The 17,769-nt window shown below is 44.2% G+C and overlaps 1 protein-coding gene across 3 annotated transcripts; it reads left to right on the top strand.

Annotated features, from left to right (window-relative positions):
- Positions 1-4,907: 4,907 nt before the first annotated feature.
- Positions 4,908-13,994, top strand: PPIL6 (peptidylprolyl isomerase like 6). 3 transcript variants are annotated; one of them, XM_052669732.1, is made up of 8 exons: positions 4,908-5,025; positions 5,556-5,651; positions 7,963-8,174; positions 9,305-9,365; positions 9,510-9,657; positions 10,725-10,778; positions 12,433-12,568; positions 13,783-13,994. In XM_052669732.1, exons 1-8 carry the CDS (start codon positions 4,939-4,941, stop codon positions 13,892-13,894), a joined length of 906 nt encoding a protein of 301 aa, XP_052525692.1. In that variant the 5' UTR covers positions 4,908-4,938; the 3' UTR covers positions 13,895-13,994. The 3 variants fall into 3 exon arrangements, with proteins under 3 accessions (XP_052525692.1, XP_052525528.1, XP_052525612.1); XM_052669568.1 differs by lacking the exon at positions 9,305-9,365 and having other exon boundaries at positions 7,963-8,151; XM_052669652.1 differs by lacking the exons at positions 5,556-5,651; positions 9,305-9,365 and having other exon boundaries at positions 4,916-5,025; positions 7,963-8,151.
- The last annotated feature ends 3,775 nt before the right edge of the window (positions 13,995-17,769 follow it).

Below are 17,769 nucleotides of genomic sequence, written 5' to 3'. Positions count from 1 at the left end.
ACTGAACAAGCTAGGGTGGAAGGGACTTCCAGAGTCTATCTAGTCCATCATCCTGCTCAGTTTTGAACATTTCCAAAGATGGAGTTCCACAACTTTTCTAGGCCACTAGTTCCAGTGCTGGACCATAGTCATAGTGGGAAAAAAAAGGTTTGTTATGTTTAACTGGAATTCCCCATGTTCTGCTTTGTGTCTGCTGCCTCTTGTCCTACTGCTACACCTCTAAGAAGTGTCTGGCTCTGTCTTCTCCATGCCCTCCATTTAGGCGGCTGAAGACAGCAGTAAGGTCCTCCCAAAGCATTCTCCTAAGACCTGAACAAACTCAGGTATGTCAACTGCAGCTTTTTAGTCACCTTGGTGGCCTGTTGCTCTCATTCCAGTCATCAGTGCATCCCACAGCAGAACTCTAATTAGGGTTTTCACCTTATTTTTCCCCCTTTCGGAACAGAGAAATGTAGTGTGCATGTTTTCTGTCACTAAAGAGAAGCAGCATTTGAGATAAATAGTCTGATGGTTTCATACTAACAACTTTGATTTTTACCTACAGTGCAGGTAATCTGAAATACTGTAGCATGTAACCACAAATACTGTCTTGTCATAATTTTGCAGAAGCAGTCATACAGGGATTGCTAGGTGCTTTTTTTGTCTACAGTTAAAACAAGTGTTGGGTTTGGAATTCTCTTATCCTTTTTTTTCTACCAAATTACTCAACAAGCAATGTAGGAATGAACAACACAGCAGCAGCTAATCTTTCACTCCGCATTGCTTAAGATGTCAGCACACGTTTTTGCTTGCACTTGAGAAATTATAAGCTCACGTGGCTTCTCATACCACAAGCACTGCTTTCTGACACCGTTTTCTTCATTTGTAGTGAATGCATTTCTGTTAATGCTGAAAATAAATCTCCTTTGTGTGCACTTTTAAGGCTACAACTGAAGCCTAAAAAATTGCTTTGAGTTTTAAAACCAACCCACAGCTTTGCTTTTCAGTCCAGCTGTCAATAATGTCACTAAGAACTGCTTAGCAAAAAATGTGTGCCCTTAAAACTGTGCTTCAGAGCTGCTCTCTTCAGTGTCTTTACTCCTTAGCTAAAATAAACACCTTAGCTCTCATTTCCCTGCACAGGATAATCTTAGCAAATCCATCCCATTGCTTACTATATTAAAATGAGGTTAGGATTTTGGACTTAAATGCAGGGAAAATAGGTAACTACTGAAAGATCCGCTTTTGTGAGCAATTAACAGAGTTTTATGTTGAGGCCACTACATTTGTGAGTTTCTCAGTGCATGTGACCTCTAAAGTGATTTTACTATTCTTTCAAATGCAAGTTTATGAAAAACTGCCTTTTTTTTTTTTTTTTTTTTTTGCTGAAGGTTTTGACAGATTCCCCAGGTGAAACTTTAAGCAAATTCCCATGGGGTTCCCACTCTGCTGAAGTGTATGCCTGGCTATTGTGTGTGTGCTTACCCTCCTTCCTAATTATGTTCATGCTGGAGCTGTAAATGACACTCAACCTCAGCAATCTAAAGTTCAAAAGGGTATGCAGTTCTGTGTCCAGGAGCTGAGATGCTGTCTCTGTGTGCCTTCTGTTTTTGACAGATGAATATGAGAGCATTCATATGAGCTGTGAAAACAAATTAGGAAAAGCTTCAGCTTCACAGGTTGGTTTTGCAGGTTTTTTTGTTTGTTTGTTTGTTTTAGTTTGGTTTTGTATTTGTTTTATGCTCTTTGGTGCTCAGAGGGACAACCAGGGGAGGGGTTTTACAGCAGTGCAAGAAGAGTTGTCGACTATCTCATGAGAAGCTCTTGTAAACTGAATGTTTATGTTTAGGCTGAAGCTGGGGATGGTGAGCCTGGCATCGATCTTGTCAGTTGTTCAGGAAAGAGTCTGGCTTGCTACCTGCAGTAAAACTATTGCTTTCCAATTCTCCTCCTTTTCGAGGTCCTTTTCAAGAGTGGAACTAGTGATGCTGTACTTCCCACAGCTGTGGTGTAAGGACCTCTTTCAGCCATGCTTCAGGGGTTTGATGAGGCTGCTTCTCCCAGGCCTGTGGTTCTATTAGCTGTGGGAGTCCTACACAATCCTTCATCCATTTTCAGATCTTCCATAAAAAGATGGTGAACAATGAATGTTTTTTTACAACAGGTGGACCACTGCTCATCTCTGGCCCAGGCAATTCTTCCCAATGGAAAAAAAAATCCAGGCATATTCTAAATGTAACAGCATCTCCAGCATCTCACTGCGGTATGCTTGCCACTATTTCCTGGCTAGTATTTTAATCCCACCAAACTGAAGTTACTATTGAAGTAAGTTCATTCCTAGAGGGCACTTCTCCTGGTCCTCCCCATTCTTGAAGATCACCATGTTGTTTGCTTTGACTGCTGGCTGGTAACAGCAGCATTTCCTCCACAAAGTACTTATCTGACAGCAGCTGGTACAAAGCAACAGTGGTTGCTTTCCTTCACAGCACGCCCTTGTGGTTCAGCAGCTCTAGCAGAGGAGCTGTGCAGCATTTCCACTCCACCTATTTGCTATGAAGCTCTTTTGTATTTGTGTCTTCAACAAGTGTTAGTCTTTCCCCAGCTTCTAGCTGGGCACTGCTGCAGTCGTTGGGCTGTCCTACTGCTACTGGGTGCCCCTTCCAGTTTTCCTGCCTGCATATCTTCATTTCAGCCTGGAGAATAGAAGGCTGAGAGGTGACTTGATAGCGGCCTTTCAGTATCTAAAAGGGAGCTACAGGAAAGAAGGGGAAAGACTCTTTAGCAGTGTCTGTGGTAATAGGACAAGGGGACATGGCTTCAAGCTCAAAGAGGGTAGATTTAGGTTAGATTTAAGGAAGAAATCTTTTACAGTGAGGGTAATGAGGCACTGGAACAAGTTGCCCAGAGATGTGGTTGATGCCCCATCCTTGGGAACATTCAAGGCAAGGCTGGATCAGGCCCTGAACAATCTGACTTAGTTGTGCATGTCTCTGTTCATTGCAGGGGAGCTGGACTAGATGATCTTTGAAGGTCCCTTCCAACTCCAGGGATTCTATGATTCTATGAGGCAGCTCTCACTCAGTGTTGTGGACAAATCCCATCTGCCCCTCTCTCAGTGTCTCCTCAACGCTGTCTTGGACTAAAAGGAGCTGCAGTGGCAGCAGGCACAACTGGTGAAAACACCTTGGAAGAGCAAGCTGTCAGAACCAGGAAGGGAAGCTTGGGCTTGTGCATGCATTTCAAAGATCTCCATGTTTCCAAGAACATCAGCTGCACGGTCTGTGAAAGGATCATCTTTTCAATGTGCTGTACACTGCATGCACCTGCCACTCTCTCCCTCACTGTAATTCCCAGTCTCAGGTGAGCACAGGGCTGTGTGAGCAAACTGCTCCATGAGCTTTTAGCTCCCACAAGCCATTCACAAGCCATGAAAGTACTGTCACTAAGCTTCCAAAACAGTATCATATATATTTATGTATTTATTTATTTAGAAAATAAAGAAAAAGGAATAGGAATCAGTCTTATCTATGCATGGAATTAAATTTCAGGAACAGTGAGTGTAAATTTAAGCACACTTACGAAATAATGACATCAATTTTTTGTTTCAAAATAGTATACGGTTGATTGCTTTGGTTTTAGTTTTTATGTTTTGTAGTGCGACAAGAAGGAAGGAGGCATTTTAAAAGCCCAAACTTCAGTATGTGTATCAAGGTAAATATAGAGAATTATGGAGACAAAGAGAATATTTTCTGAAGTGTATCTTAGTTTATATTTGACTCTGGGTATGTTGCTTAACTTTGGGCTTTAAATAGGGCTACTACAGAAGTTTGGCTGGAGCACAAGCTGTATGATCATTCTACTAAAATTAGGCTCTGCTTGTCACAGGCTGCAGAAGCTTTGGAGCCATCATGCTGGCCTGAGGCAGGAGAAAGAAAAGAGCTCCCTTTTCCGATTCCTTTTCCTTGATTCTCTTTCCTCATGGAATCTAACAAACAGCTGTAGTTGAATCCTCCAATGTGCTGTGTTTAGTTAGAGTCATATCTCAGCTTGTTCTCTGTCACCCTTTGTGTGAGTAGTGTAAATTAAAGCCCTGTCTCTATATGGGATTTTAATATGGCAAAAGTGATATTTTTTCCTATTGGAAACATGAAAAAGCTAATAGCTTCCTCTGTAACATGCGACCCAGCACAAGTGAAACAGCAGCAACTCCAGCTGAACCCATGGCCATCCCACAGACTGCATTTGTGTTGGATGGATGATTTAGCAGAAAGTGACCAGACGTGCGAGGGCAGCAGAAAACTTTGCTGTGACAGCCACGACCCCTCCAGAACTGCTTTGTGGATGCACTGTGCTGTGTTCAGCATGGGAACCGTGATCTCACATGCCGCTGCAGCGTGCTGCTGGGAGCTCCCTTGGGGCAGATGCTTCTTTATCAAGGGTGGTACTAAGCTGTAGATCTCACTGCTGTGGGACTTTTCCATTTGGACAAGAGATAAATAAATGCATACTGAAAAGATCCACTGAGGGGGAACTGAGTGCTGAGGTACTGCAAAACCCCAACGCAGCAGCTGGCCGCAGGCTGGGAGGGCAATGGGGAAGCAGCAGTGCTGTGTTTGCTCCCCCGTGCACCTTTTGCTGGGCATCTGCTGTCAGCCACTGTCAGGATCAGGATTCTCATCCCAGGACAATCCTTTAAATGCTGCAGCACTCAGGGGATCAGTAACAAGATCTAGGCGCCAGCTCCTGCAGTTCTGTAAGCATGTGTTGCATGTCATCCACTTTTTCTTTCTCCTCAGTAAAAAGAGAAATTGGGCATTCCCTAACTTTCTGTAGAGTTCTACAGGATGTATGCGTGCTGCAGGAAGGCTCTGCCCCCCCACCCCCTTCCCTTTCCACCCTCCTTTCCCCCCCTCCTTGCTGTGTTGCCATGGTGCTGGGCCCTGTTGACAAAGAGTTGCTATGGATGGTGAGTGGCTGCCCTTGGTGGTGGAGGTGACCGGCTTGCTCCAGGACCCAGCTTTCCACGTAGCCAAGTGCGCAGCAGAGGTAACTGGGATCAGTGGGGAGTATTGGAATGAATGGAATTGGGGTGGGAGGGCCTGGGAGCCCCAGGGATGCTCCACGGAGCTGAGTATAGCTGAACAGTCCCACATAACACACAGTAGAGCCATGCACAATGAAGTCCTGCCTTGTCCCACATCCTCGCCCCTGGGCTCAGTCACCTACAGGACTGCAGCTGTTAAAATGCATGCTGATGATGCTCAGATATCTTTGAATGTCTTGCTGCTTGCAACTATCTCATGTGGCAGAGGAGGAGAGTGTAATTCATATCTGTGAAGCAGACATTTTTACAAAATCTCCCACAACATTTGTGAGCAGGTGTTCAGAGCAGTTTGTGCTTCTGCAGGTGCCAGGAATTACGCCAGTGCAGGACGGGTGTAATGCAATCATTGGACTTACTGAGGATTTGGCTTAGGTTGTAATTAATTAGGGAAGTGCAAGCATGGATAGGATGGATGGGTGGAGCTATTATACTGCTTGTAAGCAATCTGTTTTTCCACATTTGGTATATCTAGGCGCTGAAGCTGAAGTTTCCAAGCAAGTTTGCAGATCCTGTAGTACATCCTTTATTAGAATTTGCATGGAATGAATATTTACAGAAGAAAAAGAAGGTAACTCTTACAACTATTAGATAGCTGCATGTCTGTAATTAAGTAGATCTTGGCTTATGAGTAATAGAAAATCCTGAGTTGGAACGGACTGTATGGATCATTAAGTCCAACTTCTGGCTCCACACGGGACTCCCTAAAAATGAAAATATATGTCTGAGCATGCTGTGCAGGAGATTCTTCAACTCCAGCAAGCTCCGCGTTATGACCAGCCTGGGTAGCCTGGCAGCATGTTCTGTGCCTGATCACCTTCTCATGAAGAAGCTCTTCCTAACACCCAGCATGACTCTGCCCTAACGCAGCTCCATGCCGTTTTCCTAGGTCTTGTCCCTAGAAAGGTAAAAGTCCAGCTTAAATTCAACCTGGCCACTGTAGTAAAAGAACAAAAACCTTTTTTACAAATATATTAACAGTAAGATGAGGGCTAAGGAGAGAAAATCTGTCTTCTACTGGATGTGGCAGGGAACGTGACCACTGAGGATCAGAAAAAGGCTGAGGTTCTCAATGCCTTCTTTAGATCTGTCTTTAAAAGTCAGACCAGTTATCCTCAGGATACTCTACCTCCTGGCCTGGAAGTCTGGGATGGGGGGCAGAATAAACCACACTCGATTCAGGTGGAAACAGTTAGAGACCTACTACTCCTTCTGGTGGAGTGATTCCCAAGCAGCTTTCTACCATCTGTCAACATTCTTGGTCAGACAGAGAGATCCCAGAGGATTGGAGGCTTGCCAATGTGACTCCTATCTGCAAGAAGGGTCATAAGGAGGATCCAGGGAACTATAGGCCTGTCAGCCTGGTACTGACCTCAGTACCAGGAAAGGCTATGGAGCAGATGATCTTGAGCAAGATCACGCAGCATGTGTGGGACAACTGGGGGATCAGGCCCAGCCAGAATGGGTTCACAAAATCAAGATCTTGCCTGACCAGCCTGATCTCCTTCTCTACTTCTGTGATTGAGTGACCCACCTGGTGGATGAGGGAAAGGCTGCTGACACAGTCTACCTAGGCTTCAGCAAAGCCTTTGATGCTGTCTCCCACAGTATTCTGTTGGAGAAGCTGGCAGCCCTGGATGAGTGCGCCCTCAGTTTAAGTTTGCAGATAACACCAAGTTGGGAGGAAGCGTCATCTGCCTGAGGGTAGAAAGGCCCTTCAGAGCCTGGACAGGCTGGATCACTGGGCTTAGGCCAGTTGGGATGAAGTTCAAAAAGACCAAGTGCTGGGTTCTGCACTTTGGCCACAACAACCCTGATTAACACTACAGGCTGGGGGCAGAGTGGCTGGAAGACTGTGAGGAGAAAGTGGACTTGGGGCTGTTGGTCAATGCGTGGCTGAACATGAGCCAGCAGTGTGCCCAGGTGGCCAAGAAGGCCATCGGCATCCTGGCTTGTATCAGAAATAGTTTTGCCAGCAGGAAGGGGACTGTCCCTCTGTACTCAGCTCTGGTGAGGCTGCACTTCGATTACTGTGTTCAGTTCTAGGCCCCTCATTACAAGAAAGACACTGAGGTCCTGGAGCATGTCCAGAGAAGGGCAATGAAGCTGGTGAGAGGTCTGAAGCACAAGTCTTATGAGGAACAGCTGAGGGAATTAGGATTGTTCAGTCCAATGATGAGGAGGCTCAGGGGAAGACTTTATTGCTTTCTACAGCTCCCTGAAAGGAGGCTGTGGTGAGGTGGGAGTTGGCCTCTTCTCCCACAAAACTAGTGATAGGACAAGAGGGAACGGCCTCAAGTTGAGCCAGGGGAAGTTCAGGATGGTTATTAGGAAAAAAATTTTCTCCAAAAGAGCTGTCAGGTGATGGAAAGGACTGCCCAGGGAGGTGGTAGAGTCACCATCCCTGGAGGTGTTCCAAGACATTTTCAGATGTTGTACTAAAGGACATTTTTGAGTGGGGAAATATTGGTGGTAGGTGGATGGTTGGACTGGATGATCTTTGAGGTCTTTTCCAACCTTGGTCATACTATGATTCTAACAGCTCAGCTGTGCCCCTCCAGTCCCTGTGAGGAGCTATAGGCCACCATTTGCCCCCCCCTCCATCTCTTCTGCTCTGGGCCAAACAAACCAAGAGATCTCAGCTACTCCTTGCTTTACTCCTTGCCTCAGTTGCCCAGCTGCCGTGCCAGCTTTCCCATCCAGCACACCTCACCAAAACCGCTGCAGATTCTCTGGATTAGCAAGATTTATGAGTTCAAAAGTAGGAGAAGCACAAAAATACCACAGGGAACTTTACCTTGTTTGTACAGCATTACCAATTGCATCTTTACTAAATGTGAAAATAACCCCTTGAGGCTCTGTGCTCTCCCTCTTCCATGCAGGAGCTGAGAGGCGAGGTGTGGGGATACGCCTCCTGCGTGATGTGCTTTGTTAATGGAAGGCTGCTGGGCGATGAGAAGGAGTTGCTCAAGTGGGCCTACTGCAAATGGGGCTACCACGATTTTAAGCCTGAGGCCCTTTACCAAGCAATCACGGAGGATTTCTACACCAAACACCTGAAGAGCAGCCAGGCAAGTAACGTGGTTTTACAAGAGTGCGAGGTGTGTTAACCAACTGAGTGTATCATCACAGAATCTCAGAATTGTAGGGGTTGGAAGATACCTGTGGAGATCACTGAGTACAACTCTCTGCTAAAAGCAGGTTCCCTACAGTAGGTTCCCCAGGAAAGTGTCCAGGTGAGTCTTGAACATCTTCAGAGAAGGAGACTCCACAGCCTCTCTGGGCAGCCTGCTCCAGTGTTCTGTCACTCTCACAGTAAAGAAGTTTTTCCTCACGTTCATATGGAAAGTTCTGTGTTCCAATTTGTGCCTGTTGTCCCTTGTCCTGTCACTGTGTACCACCAAAAAAAGCCCCGACTCATCCACTTGACTCCTGCCCTTTAGATATTTACAAGCATTGATAAGATCCTCCCTCAGTCTTCTTTTCTCCAGGCTGAAAAGTCCCATGTCTCTCAGCTTTTCTACATAAAGGAGATGCTCCAGATCCCTTATCATCTTTGTGGCCCTCCACTGGACTCTCTCTAGAAGTTCCCAGCCTTCTTCAACTGGGAAGCCCAGAAGTGGACACTGTATTCCAGATAAAACACAGTACTCAGTTGAAGCACAGCAAATATCATACTGATTCCATGTGGATTTGAGAATTAAGGGCAGTGATCAAGAACTGTCCCTCTTGGTGGGGTGATGGCTGTTCTTGCTAATTCACTTATCCTGCCCATATCATATCCTGCCCAGGGAGGTGGTGGAGTCGCCGTTCCTGGCAGTGTTCAAGAGGCGCCTGGATGAGGAGCTGCGAGATGTGGTTCATTGCTTGTGGTACTAATAGGAATGGGAGGGTGGTTGGACTAGATGATCTTGCAGGTCGTTTCCAACCTTGTGATTCTGTGATTCTGTGATTCTGTGATATGGGCCACAACAGGCACACAAACAAGTACAGGGTGAAGATGGCTCTAACACTGCAGGATTATTTCTGCCCAGAAGAGTGAAACATCCTTTGCCTCTTTGTTTGTTTAAACAAAGCAATAGGAATATGGTTCTGTGCTGACCATCCCACAGACATGCTGGGATGGCTCACACTGAGCTGCTGGCATTGACCTGCGTTAGAAAGGAAGGGCTACACTGAAAGTTGGCCTTCACCTCACTGGATTTGTTTTTCTGGCTCAAACAGCACGTTTGTGTATTTGGACATAACCATTGAGGAGCAGCCCATTGGGACACTTCTGTTTGAGGTAAGTGGCTGAGTAGAACAGCAAAAGCAAAGAGTAAAGATACCAAACATTGGTTTTTCACTTCCTGAGGGAAAGGAGGCTGAAATCTGGACAGCTGATGTCAGTTATGAATTTCATATTTTTTCTCTCATACTCATTTTACAGCTCTTTTCTGATGTATGCCCCAAAACCTGTGAGAATTTCCGTGCTCTGTGTGAAGGAGGAGTGATGTCTGCCAGCAGTGGTCAAGAGCTCACTTACAAAAATTCCTATTTTCATCGGTTTGTAAAACCCGTGTGGATCCAAGGAGGAGGTGCATTTCCAAATGTCCTGAGTAAATTTGGGTCACAGCAGAACTGGGACAGGATGACCAGCATGGGTTATAGTCCAAGCAGATGTAACCGAACTAAAGCTAATGTCTTATTAAGAGCAGGATAAGATTTTAATACATATGAAAACTGGAAAGTATTTTCTCCTTTAGCCATCTCACTCTCTAAATAGAGGAAATGTATAGATAACTTGTTCTTTTTATTATTCAACACTTCTTCAAAAGATCTTTCACTAAGTACTTAGAAAACTAAATGAAAACGTTAAAACACTAGGAATAGCCACAGGAAAACATATTACTTGTTTTATTGAGAGATTAACTTATGAAGGCACTTAGTCAAGTCTCAGAGCCACGTCAGACATGCTGGTGAGCTGCTTGAGCAGCAGAGCCATGCCTGGAGTCAGGCACTGCGTACAGAGGAGAAAGGCACTGTGAAGATCTCGTAACAGAGGCTGTCTGACACCCTGAGAGAGGACAAGATACAGAGCTGTATCAGAAGAGATTGCCTTCGTTACTCACTCCCCTTTGGTCAATCATCTGTCTTACCTACCTGTATTTCTTACCCACGTTTGCCCTGCTACTCCAAGTGAGACTGCTCAAATCCATTTTTAGTTTATACTTTGAAGATGAACTTTAAAAGTCCAAGAATGTCTAAGCAGCTATCTATGTAGTCCACAAAGCAACCTAAAATTATTGCCTTGCCCATCAGAAATCTTTTTCCATTTCTCTTTTACCAAATCATTTTTCTCAGGCAAGTTAGCAGTATTCATCTGCCATAACATCATAGCTGCATTTTCCCCCTTCCTTGCTCTAACCCCACTCACTGAAACCGATGCCCTTCTCCCAGCCTGCCCCTACCTTGGCTGATGCAGTGATCCATAAAAAGTTCTCCCAAAAAGTCTGTTAAAATGTTGGTATTAAAAGAGTAATTTTGGCTTCCCTGGAAGATGAGCAACTCATGTCTCCAAGCTCTCCTGGAGCCATTCAGATAACCCTGAGCTATGCCCGTGATCCACCTGACCTCTGATTGTTACTCCATGTCTACCCAACAGACATAACTGGGAAAGGAGATGGAGGAGAGTCAATTTATGGTCCCACATTTGAAGGTACGTTCTCTAAATTACCTCTCTGCACAAATGTCAAATTTCAACAAAAATCAAGCTGTTTATCCAATCTTACAGAATAACCTGAGGATTTCCCTTTGTTTCCCTAGAGCAAATGGTTTGATTTTCAGTGAGATTTTGGCTTAAGAACTGACTTGTAGTCTTGGTCCCTGCGCTGGATGCTCAGCTCCACCAGTCCTTTTCCCCACCAAAATCAGGGCAGAGGGTCACCTGCCTGCCTGCTTCAAACTGCAAACGCTCACACAGAAGTGGATTAGCTGCCGATCTTCAGGCAGCTGATACCTTTTGCTTAAATATGTTTAAAGTAATGGAAGTGAGTTGGCTTTAACTCCAGATTTCCTGGATGTCAGGCAGATTTTAAGGCCAGGGCACACCACATGCATTGCCACTATCAGTTCTGCAGCTCCAAATGTGAATTACTTCTGAATCCAACTGAATGTAGAATGCCTATAAGGCTGTGAAGGTTGGGAAATGACAGGTGTGAGCAAATTTAACAATAAGTGTTCCCCCTGCTGATAGGAAGTAATTAGATATAAGGAAAAAAGAACATTATTACATGCAATATTTAAGAAAAATAATCCATGTAATTGACATAGACATTTGGGATATTCTGTTTGGATTAAATGCTACCCATAAAGACATTTTAGGTCAGCTACAGCGCTTCTGAAACTGATTTATGTTCTCTTATGTAAAAGCTTTCTTACTGACAGCGTCACTACCAATGTTACACTTGAGCAGGCTGGGCAGCAGCCAGCAGTGAGATCAGAAGTGCCAAGTGTCGCTGAAAACTTTATTTTCAAAGGCAGCGAAGAGCCCACTTCCACCTGGAGGCTATGGGACCAAGCCAAAGCAGGCTGGAATTGAGTAGCCAGGCAGGTTTGAGCTCTGCTGCCCAGGGCTCTGGTTCTTCTCCTTTTTCTGTAAAAGCTGCACATTGCTTTTCATCCCCTAGCAAGGTGTTCACTTGGGTATGCCTATTTTAAGGCTTAGATTGCTTTCCGAGTTCCTCCTGCCAAACTATTTACACAGAGGGCAGAGGACAAATATCTTTGATATATGCAAGCAGTGACAGATGCCTCTGTCAGATGGTGAAACTTTTCTGCAAAACTGGGTGGCTGGCACGCCTCCATTCACTGCAATGCCTGCTGAAATTAATGGGACGCAGCTACATTTTACTGTGACAAGCTCAAAGTACTGAGGTAATTACAGAGAATCACTTGGACAGGAGAGCCATGTCATAGCACAAAGCATTCTAATCCAAAATTAGACTGCTGAAGATGTTTTGCAAACCACAAGTCAGCACTCAGGGAGTAACAATTCAGTTAACATTTAATTACCGTTTTTATGAATCAGCTTCGGAGAAAGGGTAAAAATTATTTTTAAAAATGATAAAATCCAAATATTTTAATTGGCTTCTTTGCTTGCTTGAGAACTGAATATTAGTGGGAAGATGCTTCAAGGAAGGACATTGGTTCATACCAGACTTTACTAACACTTGTCTTGATGAGGGGCCTTTGTAGAAAAAGGAAAAGGGCGAGTGGGAAAGAAAGACATGGGGGGTTATGTAAGCTGGAAGCAAAGAGGAACAGAGAAAGCAGTACAGATTCTGCCTTTTATCCCTGAACTCTTTTCCCAGATGAAAACTTTGCCATCCCTCACAAGGGAAGAGGAGTCCTTGGGATGGCTAACAAGGGCCGCCACAGCAATGGCTCCCAGTTCTACATCACGCTCCAGCCAGTTCCCTACCTGGACAAAAAATGTGTGGCTTTTGGGTATGTATGCCCAAGCTTGCATCTGCTGCAGCACATAGGTTACCCTAGCTCTGCAGAACATGGCAACTGCAACATGGATATCTCTGGCCAGGGAGAGGATGGATAAGTCACATTTGATGTGTCTAGTGACACCCTTTTTTCCATTTATTTGCCCTGGCCTGGCTTAATCAAGCTGGAAAACCCAATGGCAAAGCTAAGAGAGCTGCTGGAATCTCTCAAGGACAAAGGCTGCAAAGAGGTGCTTGCATAGCTTGGTGTCAGCTGAAGGTGTGTCCTAATGGGCTTGGAGCAAAGCCTCTAGTTTCTGCTCAGCCCTCGTGGCCAAGATAAATTGTTTTAGTGAATGTCAGTCTCAATAAATTAATGCAGGGCTGGCTCTGTTGGGAATTTCAGCTTTTCATAAATGTAATGAGGATGATCATTGCTCTGTGCAGTTTGCTTCAGAAAGAGAAATCTGCTGTGCTGCTTTCATGTCGCTGTTACAGATAGTATTTTGGAAGGACATGAAAAGCATGACTGCCTAAGCTACAGTGAACAAGCCAGGTTGGTGGCTGGCTAGATAGATTTCCAACCCATGGTGTTTACCTTCAATTCCTGCCTTGCCACCAGCTGTGTAATCTGGAAGGTGCAGCATCCTTGAGCACAATTGACCTCTGTTACGAGGCTAATCTCTGCAGGACAAGCTCTTAATTAACATATAGAAAAACTGGAAAACATTTTCTCTTGTAGCCATCTCACTTTCAAAACAGAGGAAAAGTTCAGATAAATTGTGCTTTTAATTATCTAAGCCTTTTTCAAAAGATCTTGAAAACTGTAAAGATTGCAGAATGTTGGACTGTTTTCAAGGATTCAGGTTGGCATTGCAAAGGGAGGAAATGAAAGGTATTTCTCAGGGAAACACTTCCAATAACTGTCACTTCTGATAACATAGTTTTTTACTTCTTTCTCCTCAAAATTAATGGTCATTCGTAGCTGGTACAAGACTTGTTTCTTTAAATAAATGTAACTGCCATAACTCAGTATTTTCATATCCCTTAAAAAGCTAAACAGCAACTATTTTATCAAGAACCAATGGTGTTTTTTACCCCATTGTGAAGAATAAAGAGCAGAGCCCGCCTGGCTTTGTTATGGTGGCTGCAGAGCTGGCTTCAGGGACAGGGGATACTGCTCAGGCAGCAAAGGTGGATCAAAGCTGCTATTCCTCCCTACTGCAGGCAACTGATTGAGGGCACAGAGGTTCTCCAGCAACTGGAAACTGTACCGACGTATAATGAAAGGCCCAGAGTGGCCTGCAAAGTTACAAAGTGTGGGACTTTCCAGCCATGATCACCAACTGGTTTGCAGCAAGGTAGAGCACTGATTTCTGCTCAGCTTTTTACAGACCTTGACGGCTTTCATGTAAGATAAAATAAACACTTCTCGCAAATGTGAATGTGTTGGAATCGTCATTTTGACTCAGTTTAAAACGTGTTTGTAGGCTGTTAAGAGCACTTTTATATGAGTATAGAGAAAAAAATGTGAACATGAAGTATAGAAAAAGACTTCTGCCAGTCTACAGTTTCTGGATAATAGCTTAGTATGATTATATAGTGACAGGCAGACACAATACTGCTGGAACACTTGCAGAGGGATAAAGCCAACCAATCTTGGCTAAATTCTACCTCTATCACCAACCTCCACACAGCACAAAGTGCAGCTCAGGGCACCACTGCCAGCACAGCTCTGACTTGAAGTGTAGCCTACATGCTGTAACTCAGATATATCAGAGAAAGGCAGAAAAAAGTGTTTGCAGGACTGAGGTATCTCTGAATGCCAGACATTTGACCCTGCAGCGACTGCTGTGAGCTAAAATAAACACCTTTGAAATCAGGCTGAGCTACTTCAGGCAAAAATGAGAAATGTTAAAACAGGTGTAAGTTTCAAGTGATTATTTTTGATTAAAGTCATTATTGTCACTAAACCAGAGTAAAATCTTGTTTATAAAGTTACTGCACAGAAGGAAATTTTAAGGTTACCTGTGGAGGAAAATACGTAATACACAACTGATTGCTGATGTTGATGATCTCATACATGCAAGATGTCTCTCATGATCTGTGCAGAACCCGGGTGCTGGTGGTCTCAGCAGGGAATGGCAAAGAAGCACTAAAAGAAGAAAATGAAAATGCAGCCTGGAAAGAGGCCACAAGGAAGTGCAGAGGAAGCTCATAGGAAAGAACAGCAACTCTGAGAGCTGTATCAGGGCTGTGCAGACACGGTCAGCTTACTGATCTCCAGCCTGTATTTCCAGCACCACACAGAGACTGTGCCAGGGGGAGCGACCTTTGCTCCTGCACTGAGCTCTCTGTGTGAGCTGTTCAAATCTGCAAAACGAGGCCATCCAAGTTGGGAGAGGTGGAATTAGCAAAGTATGAGGAGAAACCCATTTTTTGTCTGAGCTTAAGATGAGACTTCAGGAAAAGCAGCATTCTGATGCTTCTTTCCTAAATGGGGATGAATTTAACAAATTGCTTAGCAAGTTGGTTAACCTAGTGCTTGAAGAGCCCGCAGACCTACAGTGATCCCACATGCTTTGAGGGAGCATAATGAACACCTTCACTTTAGCAAGGGGATTCAGGTTTTTCTTCAGTTATTGTGAGAAACAAAAATTTAAAATATACAGACATGTCTGCAGATGGCTAAGGAGCTGTCAACACATTTTCTTCTTTTATTCTCTAAATAATTCTGAAACCTATACATAGACCGCTGCAGAGGAACTAAGTTAACTGTAGGCAATTTTCAAATCAAACTGCCTGGAGAATAATTATTTTTACTTCAAAGTCCTGTGGCAAAGGTGAAAATAAACAAAATAGAACAGTATATTTCCTAACAAATTTCTTTTCATGAGCAGTGGAGAAAATGCTGTGACAGGGTACAGCTTCAAAACTCAGTATGGGGATGCAGATTAACAGCTCCTATTTTTTGCAAGGACTTTAAATCATATGCACGTCTGAAGGTGAAAGAAAAGTCATTTTAGTTCTTCTGCAGGTTATAGAAGAAAATTCTAAAAGGACAATTCGTCAACTTCTTATTTGAAGACAAGTCATTTGTTACGTTTCTGTTTACTTGGCTTTTGCATTGAGACCTGTCTACAGCGCTCTTACTGAACTACTTCAAACTTTCAGTAGGCTGTATCCAGAGGGCACAGGAAAAGTTCTCTACTGCTGTCTGGCTTGCTTGTGGCAGGTCTGCTCTGCAGCATGGCTGCACCACTGTGTCCCCACTGTCCCCACAAGAGCCTGAACCAGAGCACACAGTGTGCTTCAAGTCCAAAGGACCTGACCTGAGCAGCAGTCGGGGCACAGCAACACTGCTCTGGAGACGGGCAGTGTTTGGCATCCCACAGGGTAGCAAAGGCCTGCTCACATCAGGCATCAGAAAGCTGATCCTTTGCCAAAGAACATCAATCTGACAAAAAAGTACAGTGGCTGGGTATATGACATACTGGGTGGGGGACAACTGGTTGGAGTTACACCAGGTGGAAAACATTATAACAAAAGGAGGAGAAGGCAACCAGGACATGTTTTGAATTTTAGGCATAATGATCCTGCAGTCCAGCAACAATTACATTGTTTGTATCCGTCCGGACAGGACGCTCTACCAGCAAAACTGTGGTGAAATCCTTCATCCAGTACTGAGGAGGTCACTTAAAAGAAAGAGTGTGTCCTTCAACCCTGCTTCTCCAGTTGGTGCAAGTTGGATACACTTGAGGAGGTCTGGGTGATGAACAGTAAACAGCAAGGGAATAATCTTGTTCATAATGTTAACCTCACACCTAAAAGTTGTGTTTTATCACATTTTCTTTTGTAACCCACATCTCTGATGGATGCCTCGTGTTCTTTGAGAGCCTGTCCAGCACAGTGGGTGGGTCTCAGCTGCCCAGAAGAAGGGTTTTGTCCTTCTGCCCCATCTCATCTCTCCTCATCTCACCTCTCTTCTTGCACCTTTATATAATGGTATGAAATATCCAAATACACTTTGGATGGCATATTTTCCTCGTTAAAACATCAACTACGTCTTTACATTTCATGTATACTTGCCATGCAGATGAAATGACACTTCGGAAACAAACACAAATGTTTGCAAACTGAACCAAATACATTTTCCTTTCAGTTAATCTGCTATTTTTACTTCCACTCATTGCCACCATCCCAAACTGTGGGACACTCCCCCTGGCACCTCTTCAGAAGCCCCATCATTACATCATGCTCACCACTACTGATGCAGGGTGATCTGCTGAGATTTCTGGGCATTTACTACATTTCAGATGTGCTTCCCTAAAACGGACATCTGCAGACCCTTAAGTTTTACCCATTTTTGCCAAGTACTTTACATATATTTCCAGTAACACAGTGGTTGCATCCTGACATTCAAAGCAGAGGTAAATGCTTTACTAACCACTAAGTATATAACAGTGCAATGAGCAACGAATACACTGATGACTCTTGTATTTCAAATCCAACAACAACAACCCCAACTGCTGTGGTCCTGCTGACCATATTCCTCAACAAAGTCCCGAGATGCTGACTGTAAGAAAAAGCAGACAAACCACAGTTATCACTCACTTGGATTCCTACCAGCCCCAGGATTACAGGACAGACATATTTTCACTCACTTCTGGAGACAAGCTGTAGCTGTAATTCTTGCCCTGACAGCAGCCCTCTATTTTTATTTATCTACTTTATTTTCTCCCTGTTTTCCACATGTATACACACTGTTCTTTATCAATCACATTTAACATATGTCCTCTTTGTTTTCAGTCTAAAAAGGGCAGAAGTTTAGTGTGCTGTCCTCATGAAATGCAGGCTGTAGCCAGCATGACACTTCACTTTAAGCCTCACTGAAACAAAACACTGTACAAACTGCTGAAAATAGACCTAGTGCCATAAGAATTGTAGGGATTGGAAGAGACCTCCAGAGATCACCGAGTCCAACCCCATAACCTGCAAGAATTGCAAAAAGAGAAAATGTGAGCTCAAATAATGCCTGATGTCTGGTGAAATCACAACAGATCACCCAATCAATGATGTCCAGCAGGATTCCATAGGATATCCTTTGTCCCAGGGCATGAAACCCTCTGTGGCATGGCCAGGACGGATGGGAGGCAGTCACAGGAAGCTCCCACCTTCTACATTTGCAGCACGTGGCAGTACCTATTTATGCTG

This window comes from Tympanuchus pallidicinctus, unplaced genomic scaffold, assembly GCF_026119805.1.
Source record: "Tympanuchus pallidicinctus isolate F22 unplaced genomic scaffold, pur_lepc_1.0 scaffold1, whole genome shotgun sequence".
NCBI classification, from domain to species: Eukaryota; Metazoa; Chordata; class Aves; order Galliformes; family Phasianidae; genus Tympanuchus; species Tympanuchus pallidicinctus.
This window is presented reverse-complemented; position numbering and strand designations above follow the sequence as displayed.